This window comes from Pyrgilauda ruficollis, unplaced genomic scaffold, assembly GCF_017590135.1.
Source record: "Pyrgilauda ruficollis isolate IOZ18807 unplaced genomic scaffold, ASM1759013v1 scaffold52, whole genome shotgun sequence".
In the NCBI taxonomy this organism is placed as follows: Eukaryota; Metazoa; Chordata; class Aves; order Passeriformes; family Passeridae; genus Pyrgilauda; species Pyrgilauda ruficollis.
In genome coordinates, this window is record NW_024526822.1 from 3912809 (window position 1) to 3931042 (window position 18234).

General features: G+C 43.2%; 1 protein-coding gene across 1 annotated transcript; it reads right to left on the reverse strand.

Annotated features, from left to right (window-relative positions):
• Positions 1–294: 294 nt before the first annotated feature.
• JHY (junctional cadherin complex regulator) lies at positions 295–16101 on the reverse strand. The gene is made up of 8 exons (XM_041480662.1): positions 15719–16101; positions 13142–13625; positions 8440–8550; positions 4752–5311; positions 3767–4025; positions 1929–2009; positions 1234–1356; positions 295–492 (listed from the first exon to the last, which is right to left on the reverse strand). The coding sequence occupies exons 1-8, from the start codon at positions 16093–16095 to the stop codon at positions 295–297; spliced, it is 2193 nt and encodes a 730-aa protein (XP_041336596.1). The 5' UTR covers positions 16096–16101.
• Positions 16102–18234: the final 2133 nt, after the last annotated feature.

The window sequence follows — 18234 nt, forward strand, 5'->3', positions numbered from 1 at the left end:
CTGAAAGATGCAACTGTCAGATCATTTCTTTCAAACAAAAAGAACAGAGGATTAAATTTCTAATAAAATATTTTCTAACAAAAGAACAGAGCACTGTATTTAAAATGTTATAAATGCAAATGGTCCATTTATTAAACAACATAGGTACAAGTAGAACAATTAGAACAAATTCTAACATTTAAAAATAATTAAACTTAAGCCAGTTTAAATTTCAGCGGACTGGGAAATGAAGATGTGACGTGAAAATGAAACAACTCAGGCATTTTTGCCTTGATCCCTGAGATTCCCAAATACCTATAAGATGTGAAGGGCTTCAAAAGCAGCCACAGCTTCCCTCTCCTTCTCATGCCTGCTCCACAAAGACTCCAGGGATGGGATTTTGGGTAAGCTGGTTCCAGCTGGAGCCCGGGGCAGAACCTCCTTCAGCTCCTGCTCTGATCGCCTCGCTATGAAAGTCTTCGGTCTTGGAATCTTCTTGGCATATTCCAGAGCCTAAAAGCAGGAAAACTGGGGGAACTGAGCAAGAGAAAACCTGGACAAGATTTCAAAAAAATATTTAGGTGGGTTGAGTAAGGTCTCTCTGAATTCCTGATCTGAAATCCTGATTGACAGAATTCAATCCCAGATTCTTCAGTGGTGACTGCAACACAACCCAGCCCAAGATTTGCTTCCTGGCACCACTGGAAGCCACCTTAGACACTGAGGAAGTGCTTTTATTTGAAAAAAAATAAAGAGCAACACGAATCTATTACATTTATAAACTTTTTTCCCAGTCTCATTAAGCTCTTGCCCTCAGGCAGAAGTTTTGCAGGTTAACAGGACAAGCTCAGGTTGTGCATAACATACTAAACTATCCAAATTAAAAAGCAAAATGATGTCTGGAACATGGAACTGGAGAGGGAATGGGAAGAGTTTGACAGAAATGCTGGAGCTGGCAGAGCCCTGGTTTAACCTGGGATGGGTTTTGGTGCCTGTGTGTTGCAGGGATTTGGGAACACCTCACGTCTCCAGCGGAAGCTGCATTACCTCATCTTCCTGGTGAAGACCCCTAAAAGAATCCAACCCCTTTCTGCCACCCAAACAATAAAGTTTTGTCTCTTAGTGGTTTATTTTCGGGAATAAACGCAAGGAACTGAGGAATTCTGATATGACTGAGCTCACAGCTTTGTCCTGGAGCCTGCAGTCCTCCCTTGCACCCCTCAGGAACACCCTGGGCAGGGACTCAGCTCTTACCTTCTGCCTGGACACTGAAGACACCTGGGGCTTTGCAGGCAGCCTCTGAACCACAGTAATATTCCTCATGTTATACTCCTTAATTTGCCTGGAATATTCCTTCTGCAGCTTTAGCTTTTCTTTCTGAGAAAAGCAGAGAAGGAGCCTGGAATTCAGTGGCTGGGGGGATCCATCAATGAAAGCCTTTTCCCACCAATATTCCATTTCCACCTCTGCTGCTCTTCAACCTGGCTCTGCCATTGATCCCTCCTCAGCACACAACAGGAAGCCCTGATAAATGGCACAGCTTTTTTAGTTGCTTTTCCCTTTTAAGAGCTTTTGCCTGGACTGAATAGAGGATGGAGCTCAGCAGAAATGTGACAGGTCCATCTTTATTCTGTCCTGAACAATCTGCCTCTATTTCAGAGTGCAGACAGATATTTTCTCGTGTTTACACAACTTTTGCTTCCACTTGGAACATTTGGTGGATCTTTACAAGTGTGTCATTTCCTGATGTGCAATTAGCCCTGATTAATTCCTATTTCTGGATTTTAAAAATTAGAGGGTTAAAATTATCCCCAGGACAGCTGTCTTTGCTTTTATTTGAATTTTCCTGTAGCATCTCCAGCTAGCCAAGGATATAAAGTCCCAGATAATCATAAATTATGATTTCTCTGCCACTCTCCCCTGCCTAAATCCACTTTTGCTTTACTCACTTTCTCTTTGATTGTTTCATAGTCAGGTCCAAGGCCTCCAAGCTTCATGTTCAGATTGAAGTAGAATTTGGAGCTACCCAGCTGAAAACCAAACAGCAAACAGATTTTCCTTGATATGATTTCACAGAGAGAATAATTCAAGGAAGACTTGTAGTGGAAACCTCGGGATTTCATTTGCAATCTCAGTTCCACCCCTGGCACGTCTCATTTTAAATAAGTGACCAACAGGACTGAGTTAATGGCAAAAGTCAAATGACACAGAATTTCCTTTGGATCCAGGTGGGAAATTGCCAATTATCCCAATCACAAAGTGATATTTTCTCAGTCAAAAATGACCTTTTGTGAGCTTTATTGTGAAACAGCCTAAAGCCACTCATTTGACTGTGATTAGAATGAGACTCCAAAGAATTTTTTTGTAAGAGAAGTAGATAAAATTACCTGACTTTGGTGGCAAAAACCAGGCAAATGATGTTAGTGAGAATAACCTTTCCTTGTTCTCAAAGCTGCACTGGAAAATTGTCCAGAGGCAGCTGAAAAATCCATGTTTTGCTGCACAGCAAAGGCTTTACAAGTGCACAGGGAAGGCAGGAGTGGTGGGTGGTGCCACCCAATACTGCAGGACATCACACAAAGACTCCAATGCCTCCATAATATTTTTATTCTCTTTCAAAACCACATTTTTAGAAGGGAATTATGTTTTAAAAACTTGTCAGTGAAGCTCATTATGATCATCTGTGTGGTAATTTCAACCGCGGAGTAAGGCAGGAGCACCAATTTCTATATGAAAATAAAATGGACATTTCTTCAAAACACAGGTTCAAGTTAAACTCAACGGCAGAGAAATTAATTCTATGCACTAAATTTCCTATTTGAGGTTTCTTTGTGTCAGCTATCCCTGTTCTTACATGCTATAACTCACTAATTTTTAATCTGAGGTACAGTGAGGAGTTAATTTCGCTGACTCCCACAAAACCAGGGGTTCCTCATTGCTGCAATGAGCATGAGTGCATTTGTTTATTAGGAAAAGCTGGATTTTGCTGGGAGCACAACCAGTCTGATTCTCTGTGCATTCCTCACATGTGAAGCGTGAGAAAACTGCTGCGAGCACGGGACAAGAAACAATGGCCTGAACAGAGAGGGAAGGAGATCTGCCCTTCAGTCACCACCATAATCCCAAATCTTCTTAGAGGCACTCAGGCAGCAACACCCAAACTGCATGAAATCATTATTCCAGCTTAGTTTGTCTGCCCTGAGACCTGGAGCAAACTTCTCAAACATTTAATTTGTCATGGGCAGCCTTCTGCTGTGCCCTGCAGCTGTGCTAAGTGACACCAGGAGAAGTGGGCAAGCGGAGGAGGCAGAAATGCAAGTTTTAATAAGGACCATCAGGAGGTTTGGGATGATGTTTATGCTGTTAGCTTTGCAAATCCTCCAGATTTGGGGTTGGAATCTCTTGGAAAGCAGGAGATTTGAGCTGGACAAGAAAGGAGCGTGAGCAGGATAATGGATGGCTGAGATCTGAGGCTGCCTGCTGCTCCTCACAAACAGCCTGACCCGAAATGATTTTATCTGTGGATAAACGACAGGACAAACACTGCTCTGTGTGTCTAAACCAGACTGATCCACGTGGATCCCTTTGCTCTGAAATAATTTCAGTGTGTGTTTCTACCTTTGTTCCATGATTTTTAATGCTTTGCTGTGTGTCCATGTGCTTTTCCAACATTTCTCAGTCCCTATTTATAGGGTTTTAAAAAAAAAAAGACCTTTGGATTATTAAGAAGAAACGTTAGAGGGGGAATAGAAATGTTAAACCACCCAACCCACATCTATTTCCTCACCTTCTTGCTGGCTTTGGGCTGGTTTTGCTTTTCCCTTTGCAGGAGAGACCCTTCTGAGCTGCTTCGTCTCATTTTCCTTGGATTTCCTTCAGCTCTTCCCGAATCCCCCTGTGAGCCCCTCTGCCCCTGGGGCAGGGCAGGAGGGAACAGACCCCACAGCCACGTGCCAGCAAAATCATCCTCAAAATCAGAAATTCTTGGCCGATGCTGCTCCTTCGTTTCTGTCAGATGGGAGATTCTGCAAGCAGCTGTTGGTGAGCTGTGAAGAAAACATGGAAAAGGCCTTAAAAAATGAGGGGAAACCAGTAAAAATCTGAATTTACACACAGCAGACAACCTGAACATGGAATAAGGGAGCAGGGAGATGGGAAGGTGAGGATTTCACAATAAATGACTTTGCCTGCATCCAAGGATATGGAAAATAAATAGAAAAAAACCCACAAATGGGGAAATTTCAGCCTGATTCAAAGGTGATTAAAGCCAATGAAAGGCTTTGGATCAGGCATGCTGAGTACTGATAGAATTGTTTGTTTATGTGAAATAAAACCTTCATTTAAAAAAAATCAAGACAGGTGAAATTCTACATAATTGAGGATTTTCCTGCTCTCCCCTTTAGGGACAGAACTGACCCTGGATATCCACCCTGCAAAGCCAATTTTGCTACAAACTCTTAATTAATGCACAATGCCATTCCCTATCTATATTTGAAACTTTCCCACCCAGCCTCCTAGAAGGAAACTTTCAGTTGTGGAAATTTCCATACCTGGAGGACAGAGCTGTCCTTTTCCAATGCCACATTTAAAAATCAAAATCTATAACGAATCTTCAATGAGTAGAAAAATATAATGTCAGATTTGTAGAAAAAATAACTTTATACTTTTGACTTAAAAGCATTTTCTTGCCCATCTGTTTATTTTCTGGACATCACAGGGTTATGATAATATTATTTTATCACTTAAATCCTCACCACAAACTGATCTGATACCTGTTATCCTCATGAATATGATTTTTAAAATCTGGAAGCAGCGCTTGATCCTTCACCCTTTCTTGAAAAATTGCATTAAAATCAGATGAAATATTCTCCAGTTCTGGGTGTGCCTGGCCACTGCTGCTGTTATTCCTGGAAAAATGCTGCCCAGGGATGGCATTGGCTGGGAATTCATGTGGAATTCCAGCTGGAGAGTCATGCTGGTATTTCTTGTCCTCCTTACTGGGATATTCAGGATTTAAAACCTCTGGTGGGTAAAAATTCTGGAATATTGGGAGAAAATGATAGGAAGGCATGGTAAGGGTTGAATTTGGGAGATGATTTAAGCCACTTTGGGGTTTTCCTGCTGGGCCAAGAGAAGAACTTGGACTCAGGGCTGAGCTGGGATCCTCCGCAGGGGGAGCAGCCTGGAATCCCGGGATTTGCTGGTGCCTCTGGATGCAGGGCTCTGCTTCTGCTGCTCCTGGGGGTTCTTGGCCATCACCCCTGGGGAAAGCTCTTCCACTGAGAGGCTGCTTGGATCCTGCTTTACTTCTCGGCAGGAACCTGTGCTGCTCCTGAAACGAGTCACCAGCAGCTGGGTGAATTTCCCAGTGGGTATTTGAGATATTCACGTAGAAGTTCCATCACTCACATCAAAATCCCTCTGTGCTGCTTGGATCTGCTCATGGCTGGATTTCACCCAAAATTCAAATATTAAAGGAACCCTCAAATATTCAATATTAATATTCAAATATTAAAGGAGCAGAGATGTTATTGAGGTGCTGCACAATGAATTATTCTGCCTGAGATAAATTCTGCAGCACTGGAGTGTAAAATCAGATCCTTGCAGATGCAAACCTGGTGTGGTAAATGTGGATTTTATCTGCAGGAGGTGCAAAAATGGTGCCTTAAAGTGCACAGATCTAACCTTGTGGATAAGTGACACCTCTCTGTCAAACACATGAAAAAAAGCTCCAAAAATCAAATCACTTCTTGCTTTTTATGTGTCAAATTTTGGGGGAAAATGGCTTTGTACACACTGTTAGACTGGCCCGTGGTAGAACAGCCTGATGCCAATTATATAAATGACTTTATATGAATTATAAAAATAATTACAAATTGTAAAATATATAAACAATCTTATATAAATTATAAAAATAATTATAAATTACATAAACAATCTTATATAAATTATAAAATTATTATAAATTATAAAATATTATATTATAAAAACTATAAAATAACCATAAATTATAAATTATTAAAATCTTATATAGACTATAAACTAATTATAAACTATCAATTATAAAAATAATAATAAGCTATAAATTATAAAAATAATCTTATTTCTAACCCAAGCACTCCTCCCTGCAAAACTCAAGAATTCAAGCACACCAGGGCTCCCATTTAGAGCCAAACTGCCACACTCTAAATCTGAAATTCATTTCCATCTCTCACTTTCCAATTACAGCATCAGGCGTTGCCCACTTGGAGGAAAAACTCGAATTTCCTTCCAGGGAATCCACAGATCCATTCTCAACCCATTAAACCCTGCAAGGGCTGAAATCCTCCTGTCTCTCCGGGGCTCTTCTGTGAGCAGCCCCTGCAGCAAATTCACTCAAAAATCAGATTAATGGAGGTGGGAAATGCACCCAGGTCCAGGAGGTTTGGGAAATTCTGACTCCTGGAGTTCCATGTCCTGGCACAAAGTGGGATTGTCTGGTTTGGACTGCTCCCAGTTTGGCTGCTGCCAAAATTATTGTCTGTTTAGGGGATGATTTGGTCGATAATCGGAAATTATAAATTAGTACACGGTTGTGTTTGATGGTTTGGGAGGATTGTGAATTTATCTAGGAGATTATTCGGTTGATAATCTAAAATTAAGGATTAGTACATGGTTGTGTTTGATGGGTTGGGAGGATTCTGAAAATATATTTAGGAGATTATTTGGTTGATAATCTCAAATTATAAATTAGTACAAGGCTCTGTTTGATGGTTTGGGAGGATTGTGAGAGAGAACTTATTTAGGAGATAATTTGGTTGATAACTTAAACTTATAAATCAGTCCAGGGTTGTGTTTGATGGTTTGGGAGGATTGTGAGAGAGAACTTATTTAGGAGATAATTTGGTTGATAACTTAAACTTATAAATCAGTCCAGGGTTGTGTTTGATGGTTTGGGAGGATTGTGAGAGAGAATTTATTTAGGAGATAATTTGGTTGATAACTTAAACTTATAAAATTTGCAGAATCCTCCCAAACCATCAAACACAACCCTGGACTGATTTATAAGTTTAAGTTATCAACCAAATCATCTTCTAAATAAGTTCTATGTCAGAATGCTCCCAAACTATTGAACAGAACCCTGCACTAATTTATGATTTAAGATTATCAACCAAATTATCTCCTAAATAAGTTCTCTCTCACAATCCTCCCAAACCATCAAACACATCCATATACTAATTCATAATTTTAGATTATTGACCAGATACTATCCTAAATAAATTCTGGCTCAGAATTTCCCAAACCATCAAACACAACCATGCACTAGTTTGTAATTTTAGATCAGCAAATTCACTCAAAAATCAGATTAATGGAGGTGGGAAATGCACCCAGGTCCAGGAGGTTTGGGAAATTCTGACTCCTGGAGTTCCATGTCCTGGCACAAAGTGGGATTGTCTGGTTTGGACTGCTCCCAGTTTGGCTGCTGCCAAAATTATTGTCTGTTTAGGGGATGATTTGGTCGATAATCGGAAATTATAAATTAGTACACGGTTGTGTTTGATGGTTTGGGAGGATTGTGAATTTATCTAGGAGATTATTCGGTTGATAATCTAAAATTAAGGATTAGTACATGGTTGTGTTTGATGGGTTGGGAGGATTCTGAAAATATATTTAGGAGATTATTTGGTTGATAATCTCAAATTATAAATTAGTACAAGGCTCTGTTTGATGGTTTGGGAGGATTGTGAGAACTTTTTTAGGAGGTTTGGTTGATAATCTAAAATTAAGGATTAGTACATGGTTGTGTTTGATGGGTTGGGAGTATTGTGAGCCAGAATTTATTTAGGATAGTATCTGGTCAATAATCTAAAATTATGAATTAGTATATGGATGTGTTTGATGGTTTGGGAGGATTGTGAGAGAGAATTTATTTAGGAGATAATTTGGTTGATAACTTAAACTTATAAAACAGTCCAGGGTTGTGTTTGATGGTTTGGGAAGATTCTGCAAATTTATTTAGGAGATTATTTGGTTCATTTTCTAGTTTTTGGCAATTAATTCACTCCCCCTTAATTTTAGGGGACAAATCAGGAAGAAATGGTGAAGTTCTGGCTCAGAATTTCCCAAACCATCAAACACAACCATGCACTAGTTTGTAATTTTAGATTATCAAATAATCTCCTAAATAGACAATAACAGATTCTGTGAGCTCAGAATTTCCTGGCATTTTGCTTTAAATTTATTTAGTACATAAAGCACACATACATTAAATTGCAGCGCTTATCTATTGATAGATATTTAAGGATTTCTTGTCAGTAATAATTCCTTTAAAAGCCACAAGATGACAGCTTTAAACATCCAAATTCAGTGCTTTTATAGATATATTTCAACTGAAAAATTCTAAATGTATAAATTCTAAATTTATAAAATTTCAAATTCTAAAATGATAAATTCAATTATTAAATTCTCTCAAAAAGGAACCTTGAGCTGCTGTCCTTTTGGGTACCATTTGTCTTCAGGCTTCATTTTCCCAGTCTGGAATGCTGGGACACTCTGGAGTGGTTCTTCATCAACTGGTGGAGGATCTGTGACCTAAAAACCAGGAATGTTCATGGTCACAGCAATCAGGATCTTAAAATCTTGGGGAAATAAGGAGAAATAATTCGTGGCCTATTAAAATTAAAATGCTGAATTTTGAAACGGTGGAATGACGAAATTTTGAAATGGTGAATTGCTGGAAGGATGGCAAGGAGAGAAATGGTTAAAGGAGAAAAAGAAGCAAAAAACCCAATTAAAGGGAGGGATGATTCCTTCTACTTTTAAGAGGAATAAAAGAAAGGAAAATTGTGCAGCACAGAAAGTCTCAAATGTCTGAGCACCTCCATTTCCATGGAGGAAATGCACCTAATAACAGAAAAGCAGCCAGAAACCATCCCTGGCCAGGCAATCACACATCCCAGCCTCAGCGAGAGAGGCTCGCAGGAAAAGCTGGAAAAACACAATAATGGGGCTGAAAAGCACAGGGGGAGCTGCAGGAATAAAGTCTGGAATACACAGAGCCTGGCAAAACAAGCTCACAAAAAAGGATAGCTCCACAGAACCACGGCTGCAAATTTATTTGGAGCAAGTTTTTTGAGTTTGTGCAGTTATCTCTGCACAAAGATGAGTGATGCCCTTGTAAATATAGCAATAATTAATCTTTTTCTTGAAATGAACATGTTTTTAATCTATAAAACTGCAGGAAAACCAATTTTTAACATTTTTTTAATTTCTATATTTTTGTCCCAAACTATCCTGCTGAGTATTTTAGTGGAAGTGTGTTGGGCAGTGTCACTGTGACAGGAAGCTCTGCTCCACCCCAGAGTGGTCCCACAGGAGAAGTGGCACTGGGAAGATATTTATGAGAGATTTATTCAAGAGAATTATTAACTGGAAATCATCAGTGGGAAGCTGAACCTCTCACTTTGGGGGTAAGAGATTAGAGCAGAAAGAAAAGGTGGGAAGGGTTTATTGCTGAACTTATGGGTGATCTCATGGCTCCAAATTCAGAGTAAATCCCTGGGAAAAATTCGCAAGAAAATTAAAAAATACCACGGAGGTTTTCCTGAGCTGTGGACAGACACAGCTTTGCAGTGAATAAGATGTTTTTGGTGGAACCAACCGACTCAGTGCATTGATGGAGTGCTGGGCAGGTAAAACATACTTCTACATTATCTCTTTGAAAGAGGAACAGGACACAACCTCTGCCAGCATTTTTTTCTTTTTTCCTTTTTTTTTTTTTTTTTTTTTTTTTTTTTAACCTTTTTTTTTTTTTTTTTTTTTTTTTTTTTTTTTTTTTTTGTGAACCATTCTATTAATACCAATCAAATTGAGAAAATGATCAAATGAAATTGCATTTTGAGAATCATAAGCTGTGTAATGCCTATTCTGTTAAATTGAGGCCCATAATTGCTTCTCCACTGAAAAGATACAACAAAGGCAGCAATCATGGCATGTCATTATCCCAGACTGGCAAACCAGCCTTTGCAGGGAGGACTTCAAAGCCTTGTGGTTCTCGAATTGCATTTGGCTGCTATTGTTGAAGCACAGGCAATCTTGATTAGGTGTTTACACCGAGGGAAGGCTCAGTGCACAGAGAGTCTGAGTGCCTTGCTCTAGAGCCATTAAAAAATTGTACATTATGTTCCTGGCTTTGAAGTAAGGGGCTTGGAGGTAGGAAAGCAACTCGGATTGAGCACAGCTGAGCTAGATTGGGCCACTGCTTCTCCTTCTGCCTCGCTCTCTCTCTCTCAAAGAAACTCATCATGGGGTTCTTTAGGAATCAGGCAACACTGCAAAGAACTTGATGCTGTAGAAAATGCTATATGAATTGGTAAATGCACAGACCAGCGCGGGTTTATGGTGTGTTTTGGTAAAGCTGTCGTCTGTAAATGTAAATCCTGCAGAACGAGGCTGGAAGTATTTCAACTCAGTTGTGCACAAAGTCCTGCCCTCAAAGCAAACACCATTTCATTACCACAACCCCAGCAGTGGGCAGATCAATAAATTCAGCTTCAACCCCCTGCAAAGCTCAGAATAATCAGTTTAGGGAAGCACAGCTTGATTGGTAACACGTGGCTCATTTGTTTCTTCACATACTTGGTGGTTTTGCACTTTTGGACAGAGTTTTCCGGGTGGGGTGACCAAAGCTGGCTCCTGCACCACCACGATGCTCCCCTCAGGACCTTTTTCACCCCTTCCAACTAGACTGAGCCATCTGGTTAGGAATCAGTAAATGAACTGTCAATTAACAGTAAATTAATCAGTAACTTCTGCCTGTCCTGCAGCAGATCCAGGGGTGGCTGCCAGCAGTGGTGATGCCACTCATGGAATGACAGAATTATGGAATGCCTGGGTGGAAGGGACCTTAAAGCCCACCTTGTCCCACCCCTGCCATGGCAGGGACACCTTCCACCAGCCCAGGTTGCTCTAAGCCCTGTCCTGGAACACTTCCAGGGATGGGAAGTCCACAACCTCCCTGTAACTCGTCGAGGTCAGGAACACACTTTCCTGGACCCCTCTGCCTGCTGTGTCACCTCTCTGCTGTCCCCAAGGCCACTTCAGCCACATGATCTTATCTCATAGCCCTGATTTTGACTGATTCCTTTGCCTATTCCATATTTTTAAACAATGTCTGCACAATGAAGTCCTGACCCCTGCTCCAGCACTTAGACAGGAAATATTTCCAGAATTCCCTGAATAGCAAACATAATCATATCAACATAGCTCTAATTAGCATCCATCCACACTCATTATTTTTACCATCATCCAAATTAGAACTGAAAAAAACAAGTGCTCTTAATAGCTCTACTAGAAAAAAAAAAATCCTGTCCATCACTCCTGCCACTGGAATGAAGTCAGAAAATTCCCTCTAATGTTGTGTCAACTCTTCATTAGCCTTGGCAGAGGTGTCACTTGAAGCACAACATCCCTGGAGCTTTCCAAGGTAAGAATTTTCTGTGTGGAGTGATTCAGTGACACCCTCCCTTCCCATTATGCATAATAAGTAGCAAGGAAAAGCAATGAACTCCTTTCTAATGGTTCATTAGGAACTGTAATTACATTTCCTCTTGAACCTTGCCACAAGTTAGCTGAGACCGTGCACCAGTCAGAACTTCCAGACACAAGTGCTGATGTCCAGCATCAAATCTGGGATCCTGACAGGCTTGGGCCATCAGCCCATGGAAACCTCGTGGAGCTGAGGCCAAGCACAGTCCAGGGGAACCCCCGGAGCTGCTGCAGGGCTGGAGCCCCTCTGGAGCCAGGCTGGCAGAGCTGGGGGTGCTCACCTGGAGAGGAGAAGGCTCCAGGGAGAGCTCAGAGCCCCTCAGGGCCTGAAGGGGCTCCAGGAGAGCTGGAGAGGGACTGGGGACAAGGGATGGAGGGACAGGACACGGAATGTGCCAGAGGGCAGGGGTGGATGGGATATTGGGAATTAGGAATTGTTCCTGTGAGGATGGGAGGCTCTCACTCAGGGTGCCCAGAGCAGCTGTGGCTGCCCCTGGATCCCTGGCAGTGCCCAAGGCCAGGCTGGATGGACATTGGAGCAGGCTGGGACAGTGGGAGGTGTCCCTGCCATGGCAGGGGTGACACTGGGTGGGCTTTGAGGTTCTTTCTAACCAACTTTGCATTTGCTCCACTGAGAAAAATCTGGAATAAGGCATAGCAGAGAGAATCACTACAAACTCATGCTGATAATGCTAACATTAACATGGTAACATTATCAAACTCATGCTGGCCAAGCAGAAAAAGGACAAGGGATGGAGGGACAGGACACGGAATGTGCCAGAGGGCAGGGGTGGATGGGATATTGGGAATTAGGAATTGTTCCTGTGAGGATGGGAGGCTCTCACTCAGGGTGCCCAGAGCAGCTGTGGCTGCCCCTGGATCCCTGGCAGTGCCCAAGGCCAGGCTGGACACTGGGGCTGGGAGCAGCCTGGGACAGTGGAAGGTGTCCCTGTCCATGGCAGGGGTGGATGGGATATTGGGAATTAGGAATTGTTCCTGTGAGGATGGGAGGCTCTCACTCAGGGTGCCCAGAGCAGCTGTGGCTGCCCCTGGATCCCTGGCAGTGCTCAAGGCCAGGCTGGATGGACATTGGAGCAGCCTGGGACAGTGGGAGGTGTCCCTGCCATGGCAGGGGTGACACTGGGTGGGCTTTGAGGTTCTTTCTAACCAACTTTGCATTTGCTCCACTGAGAAAAATCTGGAATAAGGCATAGCAGAGAGAATCACTACAAACTCATGTTGATAATGCTAACATTAACATGGTAACATTATCAAACTCATGCTGGCCAAGCAGAAAAAATGAGAGGCAGCATAAAAAGAGCCATGAAAAGGGGCAGTGCAGGTGCCAGGAAAGAAGACAGAATTTCCTTAGCATCAAGATAAAAAGCAGTGTGAGATCTGTGACACTTCCCTGGCCAGGAACAGGCAGCTGGAACGTGGCCACCCCTGGGCTTGGGAGCAGCTGGAGATTTGTCCATTATCCCACAAAGGGTGAACAAGATTCCCCCTGGAAATCTAAAGCTGTCACTCACTTGCACGATGGATTTCAAATCTGCTTCTCCCCTCTGCAAAGCTGAGAGTTCAACACCAGGCAGACCTAATCTGTAGAAATGAGGGAATTTATAAATGTACCCACCTGCCCTTGAAGAACTTGCTGCTTTTTATTGTGCAGCTCAAGATAGGAATTAATCCTCGCTGACTGTAACCCCAAAGTCCGTTTATTTTTTCTCACAAAGTTTTTTTTTGCTCTTTGGGGTGGATCCTGTTGATTCTGAGGAGGAAAAGCATGGCCAGGATTATCTTTGGAATGAAATCCATCTGCAGGTTCCTCCCTTTTGGCTTGTGGCCCAACAGGTTTGTCGCTGGCCACGTTTGCTCCATAAAAGCTGAGTAATTCTGGACCAAACTCTGGGAGTGCATCCTGGGTCTTTGCCTCCTGTTCATGATTTTCTGAGGAGCCATCAGAATGGAGATAAAATGAATCCAGTGAAAAGTCCCCACTGCTTCCTCCAAAAATTTGGGATGCCTTCTCTGCCTCAAAAAAATCTGCTCCCTTTTTTGCATTCTTCCAATGAGGATTATACCTCAGGCTGGAATATTTGTCCACAGGCAGTTTTTTCCTAATTAAAAAAAAACAAACACTGAATTATTTCTGCATCAATTGTACAAATTCTGTATTATTTCAGTGTAGAAACAGATGTCCTGCTGTGGCCAAATGAATTATTTCAGTGCATTCAGTAGGGGACCAGGATCAGAAGAGTTTTATCAAAGATTTTTTTGGTAGGAAATTTAGGCAGGACTTCCTTTTTAATTTTTATCATTAGTGAATGATAAATTGGTCTAACACTCAGAGCATAGTGGGATACAATCATTATCCTAAATTTGGCATAGAAATTTTTAAATCCTAGTAGAAACAGCTAAAAGGTGAAATAGTAGAATCAGCTAAAAGGTGAAATGATAAATTGCATTGCTCTGTTGTCTCCTTAAAAGTGATATAGTCTGCAAAAGACAATTTGTGTTGTTCCTTCTTCAAAGGCTCTGTTGAGTGAAATAAAAGTGAAATTCCTGGTAAAATCAGTTTTCAAGTGTCCTTTTGAAACTGTCCAAACAAGAACAGCCTCCAGCTCTGTGTTCTTATTTTCTCTCTTCATTCCTGTGAAACATCGTGATGCTTTGAGTAAAAAACTCCTTCTAGAAAAGATTAAAAATCAGTTTTTATTAAAAAACAGGTGGTGATTAGATAAGACTAGAAAAACATAAATGAAAAATCTGTGTTTGATAATTTTTTAACAAGTGGCCAAATTATTGCTCTGAGTTACATTTGTCATAAAGCAAAGCCAGATGCTCTGCCTTAAAAAATCCCCAATTTCTGATCCAATTTCTGATCCAGTGGGAGGAAAAGCAACTGCAGGAGTCAAATCCATCCAAGCAGGCTTCCAGGAGATGTGCAGGCAGAGGCAGGAGGAAGGGATGGGAGAGGAAAAAGCTTTAACACAATTTTTTCTTCCCTGGACCTGCAGTACAGCCCTGGTTTGTGGGTGACTCTGCCAGAGGACATTTACAGGCACTGAAATCTGGTTAATTCTTCAGCTCCTGTTAAAGAAATCTGCTGGATTCCCCAACCTGCGGCCTTGTTAATGATACTAAAAAAAAATAAATCATTTATCCATCCTTTCTCAATGAGCTACATGCCTCTGCCTATATTTCAAGTGGCTCCTAATAACAAAATAATGTGTTTGTCTTTGCTTTCCAGGTGAGCAAGGGTGCCACGGTCTCCTGGAGCTGATTTCCACCAGGGAAAACATCATTATTCCCAGCTGGCAGAGGCTGCAGGTAAACAGCACGAGGTGAGGCTGCTCTGAAGTGAGTACAGAAATATGTGAGCTAATTGCAATGATTGAAATGGCAGAGGATAATGCTAAAGAGTCCCTTTGTGCTGAAATGTGTGCACAGAACCCAATTGTGGGACTCAGCCCAGGTCACTGCACGGGGACAAAATGAGTGTGAAGAGCTCCTTCATCCCTAATCATCCCCAGACAAAAAAGGGCACCTTTTATTCCTGCCCCCAGCTCCGTGGGGAGGTTGGATGGACTCGGTGCTCCTCAACAAAAGTGTGGTGAGCAGACAACAGCTGCAGCATTTCCTCTTCAAATTCCGAGGTTGGTAATGGATGTAGAGAGGGGGTTTCATATGTATGTGCTGTGATATTTGCTCTGCTTAATGGACTGCACTGGAGTACTTACTGGGCTGAGTTCAAACAAAATAAAATCAAATTTCCATTTAATGAAGAGCCTCACATTCAGCACAGTATTCAGTCCAAAAAAATTACTAAAAATTAGAGCATGTTTCTAGTACAATTAACATCATTTGCACTCACAATAAAATATTCAATAACTGGCCATTTTGCTTGTTGAGGAGGTGAATAAAAGCATGCTATTAATCATTTAGCCTTCATTTGTTTGTCATTTTATTTTAAGTAGACTATTAAATTGAAACTGCACGTTGTTATTACTTGGGGTTTAATGTAATCCCTTTAAACTCGAGAATTATTCCCAATTTATCCAGGGTTAAACCTTCCATGCATATGCCAGGATATTCAATTTTATTTTATGTACCCAGTTAACGCTTTCTGAAGGATGTTTAAACGTGGCCTTGAGGAACATCAGGTTAAAAGTGTCAGAATTATTCTGCTCCACTAAAGTTTTTGCCTTACCTTCCAGTGCCATAAATCTGTGGTTTTCTTTTCTTTTTTGAGTCGTACTCAGCTCCTTTCTCTTCAGAACTCAAATCCTCCAAGCTGTCCTCATCCAAGCTGTCATCCTCCAGGGTGTCACCAGCCTCCTGCCCTAGCAGCTCCCGATTTTGCAGGATGCTCTGCTGGAGTGCCAGCTGCTGCTGCCTCTCCTTTTCCAGGCTCTCCGAGTCAGAATCCTGGGAACCCTCCAGGCTGGAGGCAGAGCTCCTTTCCAATTCCCAGCTGGCAGGTTGGAAAACGGGTGGCACGAGGATTTTTGGAGGGACGTGGATGTTGTTTGTGGCGTAAGTGTGTGGGGAAGAGACTGAAATGTATTTCATGTTTGAAGGATTCATCCCCTGTTTTGCACTGATGGGTCACACCAGCCCTGCATTTGGAGAACACATAAAACATTTTAATCATATTGAACAGCTGCATTTTGTTTGGAGAACACAGAAAACATTTTAATAATATTGAAAAGCTGCTACCATTGGCTTAGGCTCAGAATTTGACCTTCTCTTGTTCAAAGATTTCTCTATTCTCATGTGATTTTCCTTTATTCCCACTCATTCTCCTTTCAGCAATAATGTCAAGATCTTTACCTATCAAATACAGGATTTACTGCTATGAAATCTCCACTATTGGTGGTAATAAATAATGCAAAACCAGTTTGCGACAAAGAAAATGAAGCTGAGACAAAGCATCTGTTATCTGTTAACTTTGAGGGACAAAATAAATTTTGTTTGTTCTCTTCATGCAACTTTAGACCCTCTGGCCATGTAAAATCAGCAGAAGGTGTGGCAGGGAGCACAGGAGAGCTGGAGCTCTGCCTAAATTAGGATGAGAGTTTCTTTACACTCAGCTGAAGTGATCAGAAGTCGTTTGCACTGCCAGATATTCCCAAGGCGGGGTGGGAGGAGGAAAAGGAGCGTTCAGTTCTGAGATGTTCTGGGATGTTCAGTGCTGGGATGTTCTGAGATGTTCTGAGATGTTCTGAGATGTTCAGTGCTGGGATGTTCTGAGATGTTCTGGGATGTTCAGGGCTGGGATGTTTTGGGATGTTCAGTGCTCAGATGTGCTCCAGTGCCAGCACACCCAGCACCAGCACGGTCAGAGTGCACAGGCAGTGTCACCTCAGCACCTGGGGATAAAGAATTTTGGATGTTTTAGCCCTGCAGACACCTGGACTGTCCCCTGTGTCCCCTGCTCCCATCAGTGACCATGGCAGCCTTGGGATGGGCAGGGAATGGGGAATCTCCTGGTCTGGAGCAGGAGCTCAGTCCCAGAGGAAAGCCACTGTGTCCCCAAGGCCTCCCCTGTCCCCAGCTCCCTGTCCCTGCCTCCTCTCAGCCCCAGTCCCCTCTCCTGTGTCCTTTTTTCCATGTCCCTCACCCCGTCCTATGTCCCCTGCCCCAGTGTCCTCACCCACGCCCAATCCCACGTTCCCTCACCCTGTCCCCTGTCCCCACACCCTGTCCCTGATCTCCTGTCCTGGTCCCCTGTCCCCATCTCCTCTCTCATGGCCCCTGTCCCCTTTCCCTCACCCCCTGTCCCCGTCCCTGTCCCCTGTCCCTGTTCTCTCTCCCGTGTCCTCGTCCCAGTCCCCTTCATCCCGCTCTCCTGTCCCTGGTCCCCTCTTCCATGTCCCTTACCTGGTCTGCTGTCCCTGATCCTGCCTCCCTGTCCCCTCACCACCGTCCCCTCTCCCAGTCTGCCATCCCCTGGTGCCCTGCCCCGTGTCCCTGTCCCGTGTCCTTGTCCTTCGTCTCCTGTCCCTGTCCCTCTCACCCTCTCTGCTCCCATGTCTCTCTCTCCTATTCCATGTCCCTGTCCCGTGCCCCTGTCCCTGTCACCGTCTCCCATGTCCCGTGTCCCTGTCCCTCTCACTGCCGTTCCCGTGTCCCTGTCCCGTGTCCCTGTCCCCGCCATTCCCTGTCTCGTGTCCCTGTCCCTGTCCTGTGTCCCTGTCCCTCTCACCGCCGTTCCTGCGTTCTTGTCCCGTGTCCCTGTCCCCGCCGTTCCCTGTCCCGTGTCCCTGTCCCGTGTTCCTGTCCCTGTCCCCGCCGTTCCCGTGTCCCGTGTCCCTGTCCCGTATCCCTGTCCCTCTCACCGCCGTTCCCGTGTCCCTGTCCCGTGTCCCTGTCCCTGTCCCCGCCGTTCCCGGCCCGGGCCCATTCCGGGCCGTGCCGCGCTGTCCCGTTGCCACGGCAACCCCGAGGACGCCGGCCGCACCCACCAGGCGCGGGGGGAGTGCGGTTCCCCCCCTGCCGCGGGCGCTGTGGTAGCGCCCGGGAGCAGCCGCTTTCCTCTGAAAAATGGAATTATTTCCATTGGAAAACAGAATTATTTCCATTGGAAAATGGAATTGTTTCCACTGAAATATGGAATTATTTCCACTGGAAAATGGAATTATTTCCACTGAAATATGGAGTTATTTCCACTGAAAAATGGAATTATTTCCACTGAAAAATGGAATAATTTCCATTGAAATATGG

What these genes read in the sequence shown, in the direction of transcription:
- JHY (XM_041480662.1), bottom strand. Translation starts at nt 16,095, where the DNA reads ATGAATCCTTCAAACATGAAATACATTTCAGTCTCTTCCCCACACACT. An exon ending in AGCCCAAAGCCAGCAAGAAG is followed by an intron (nt 2,010 to 3,766) that starts GTGAGGAAATAG and finishes TTTGGTTTTCAG; the next exon opens with CTGGGTAGCTCCAAATTCTA. An exon ending in ATGAAACAATCAAAGAGAAA is followed by an intron (nt 1,357 to 1,928) that starts GTGAGTAAAGCA and finishes TGCTTTTCTCAG; the next exon opens with AAAGAAAAGCTAAAGCTGCA.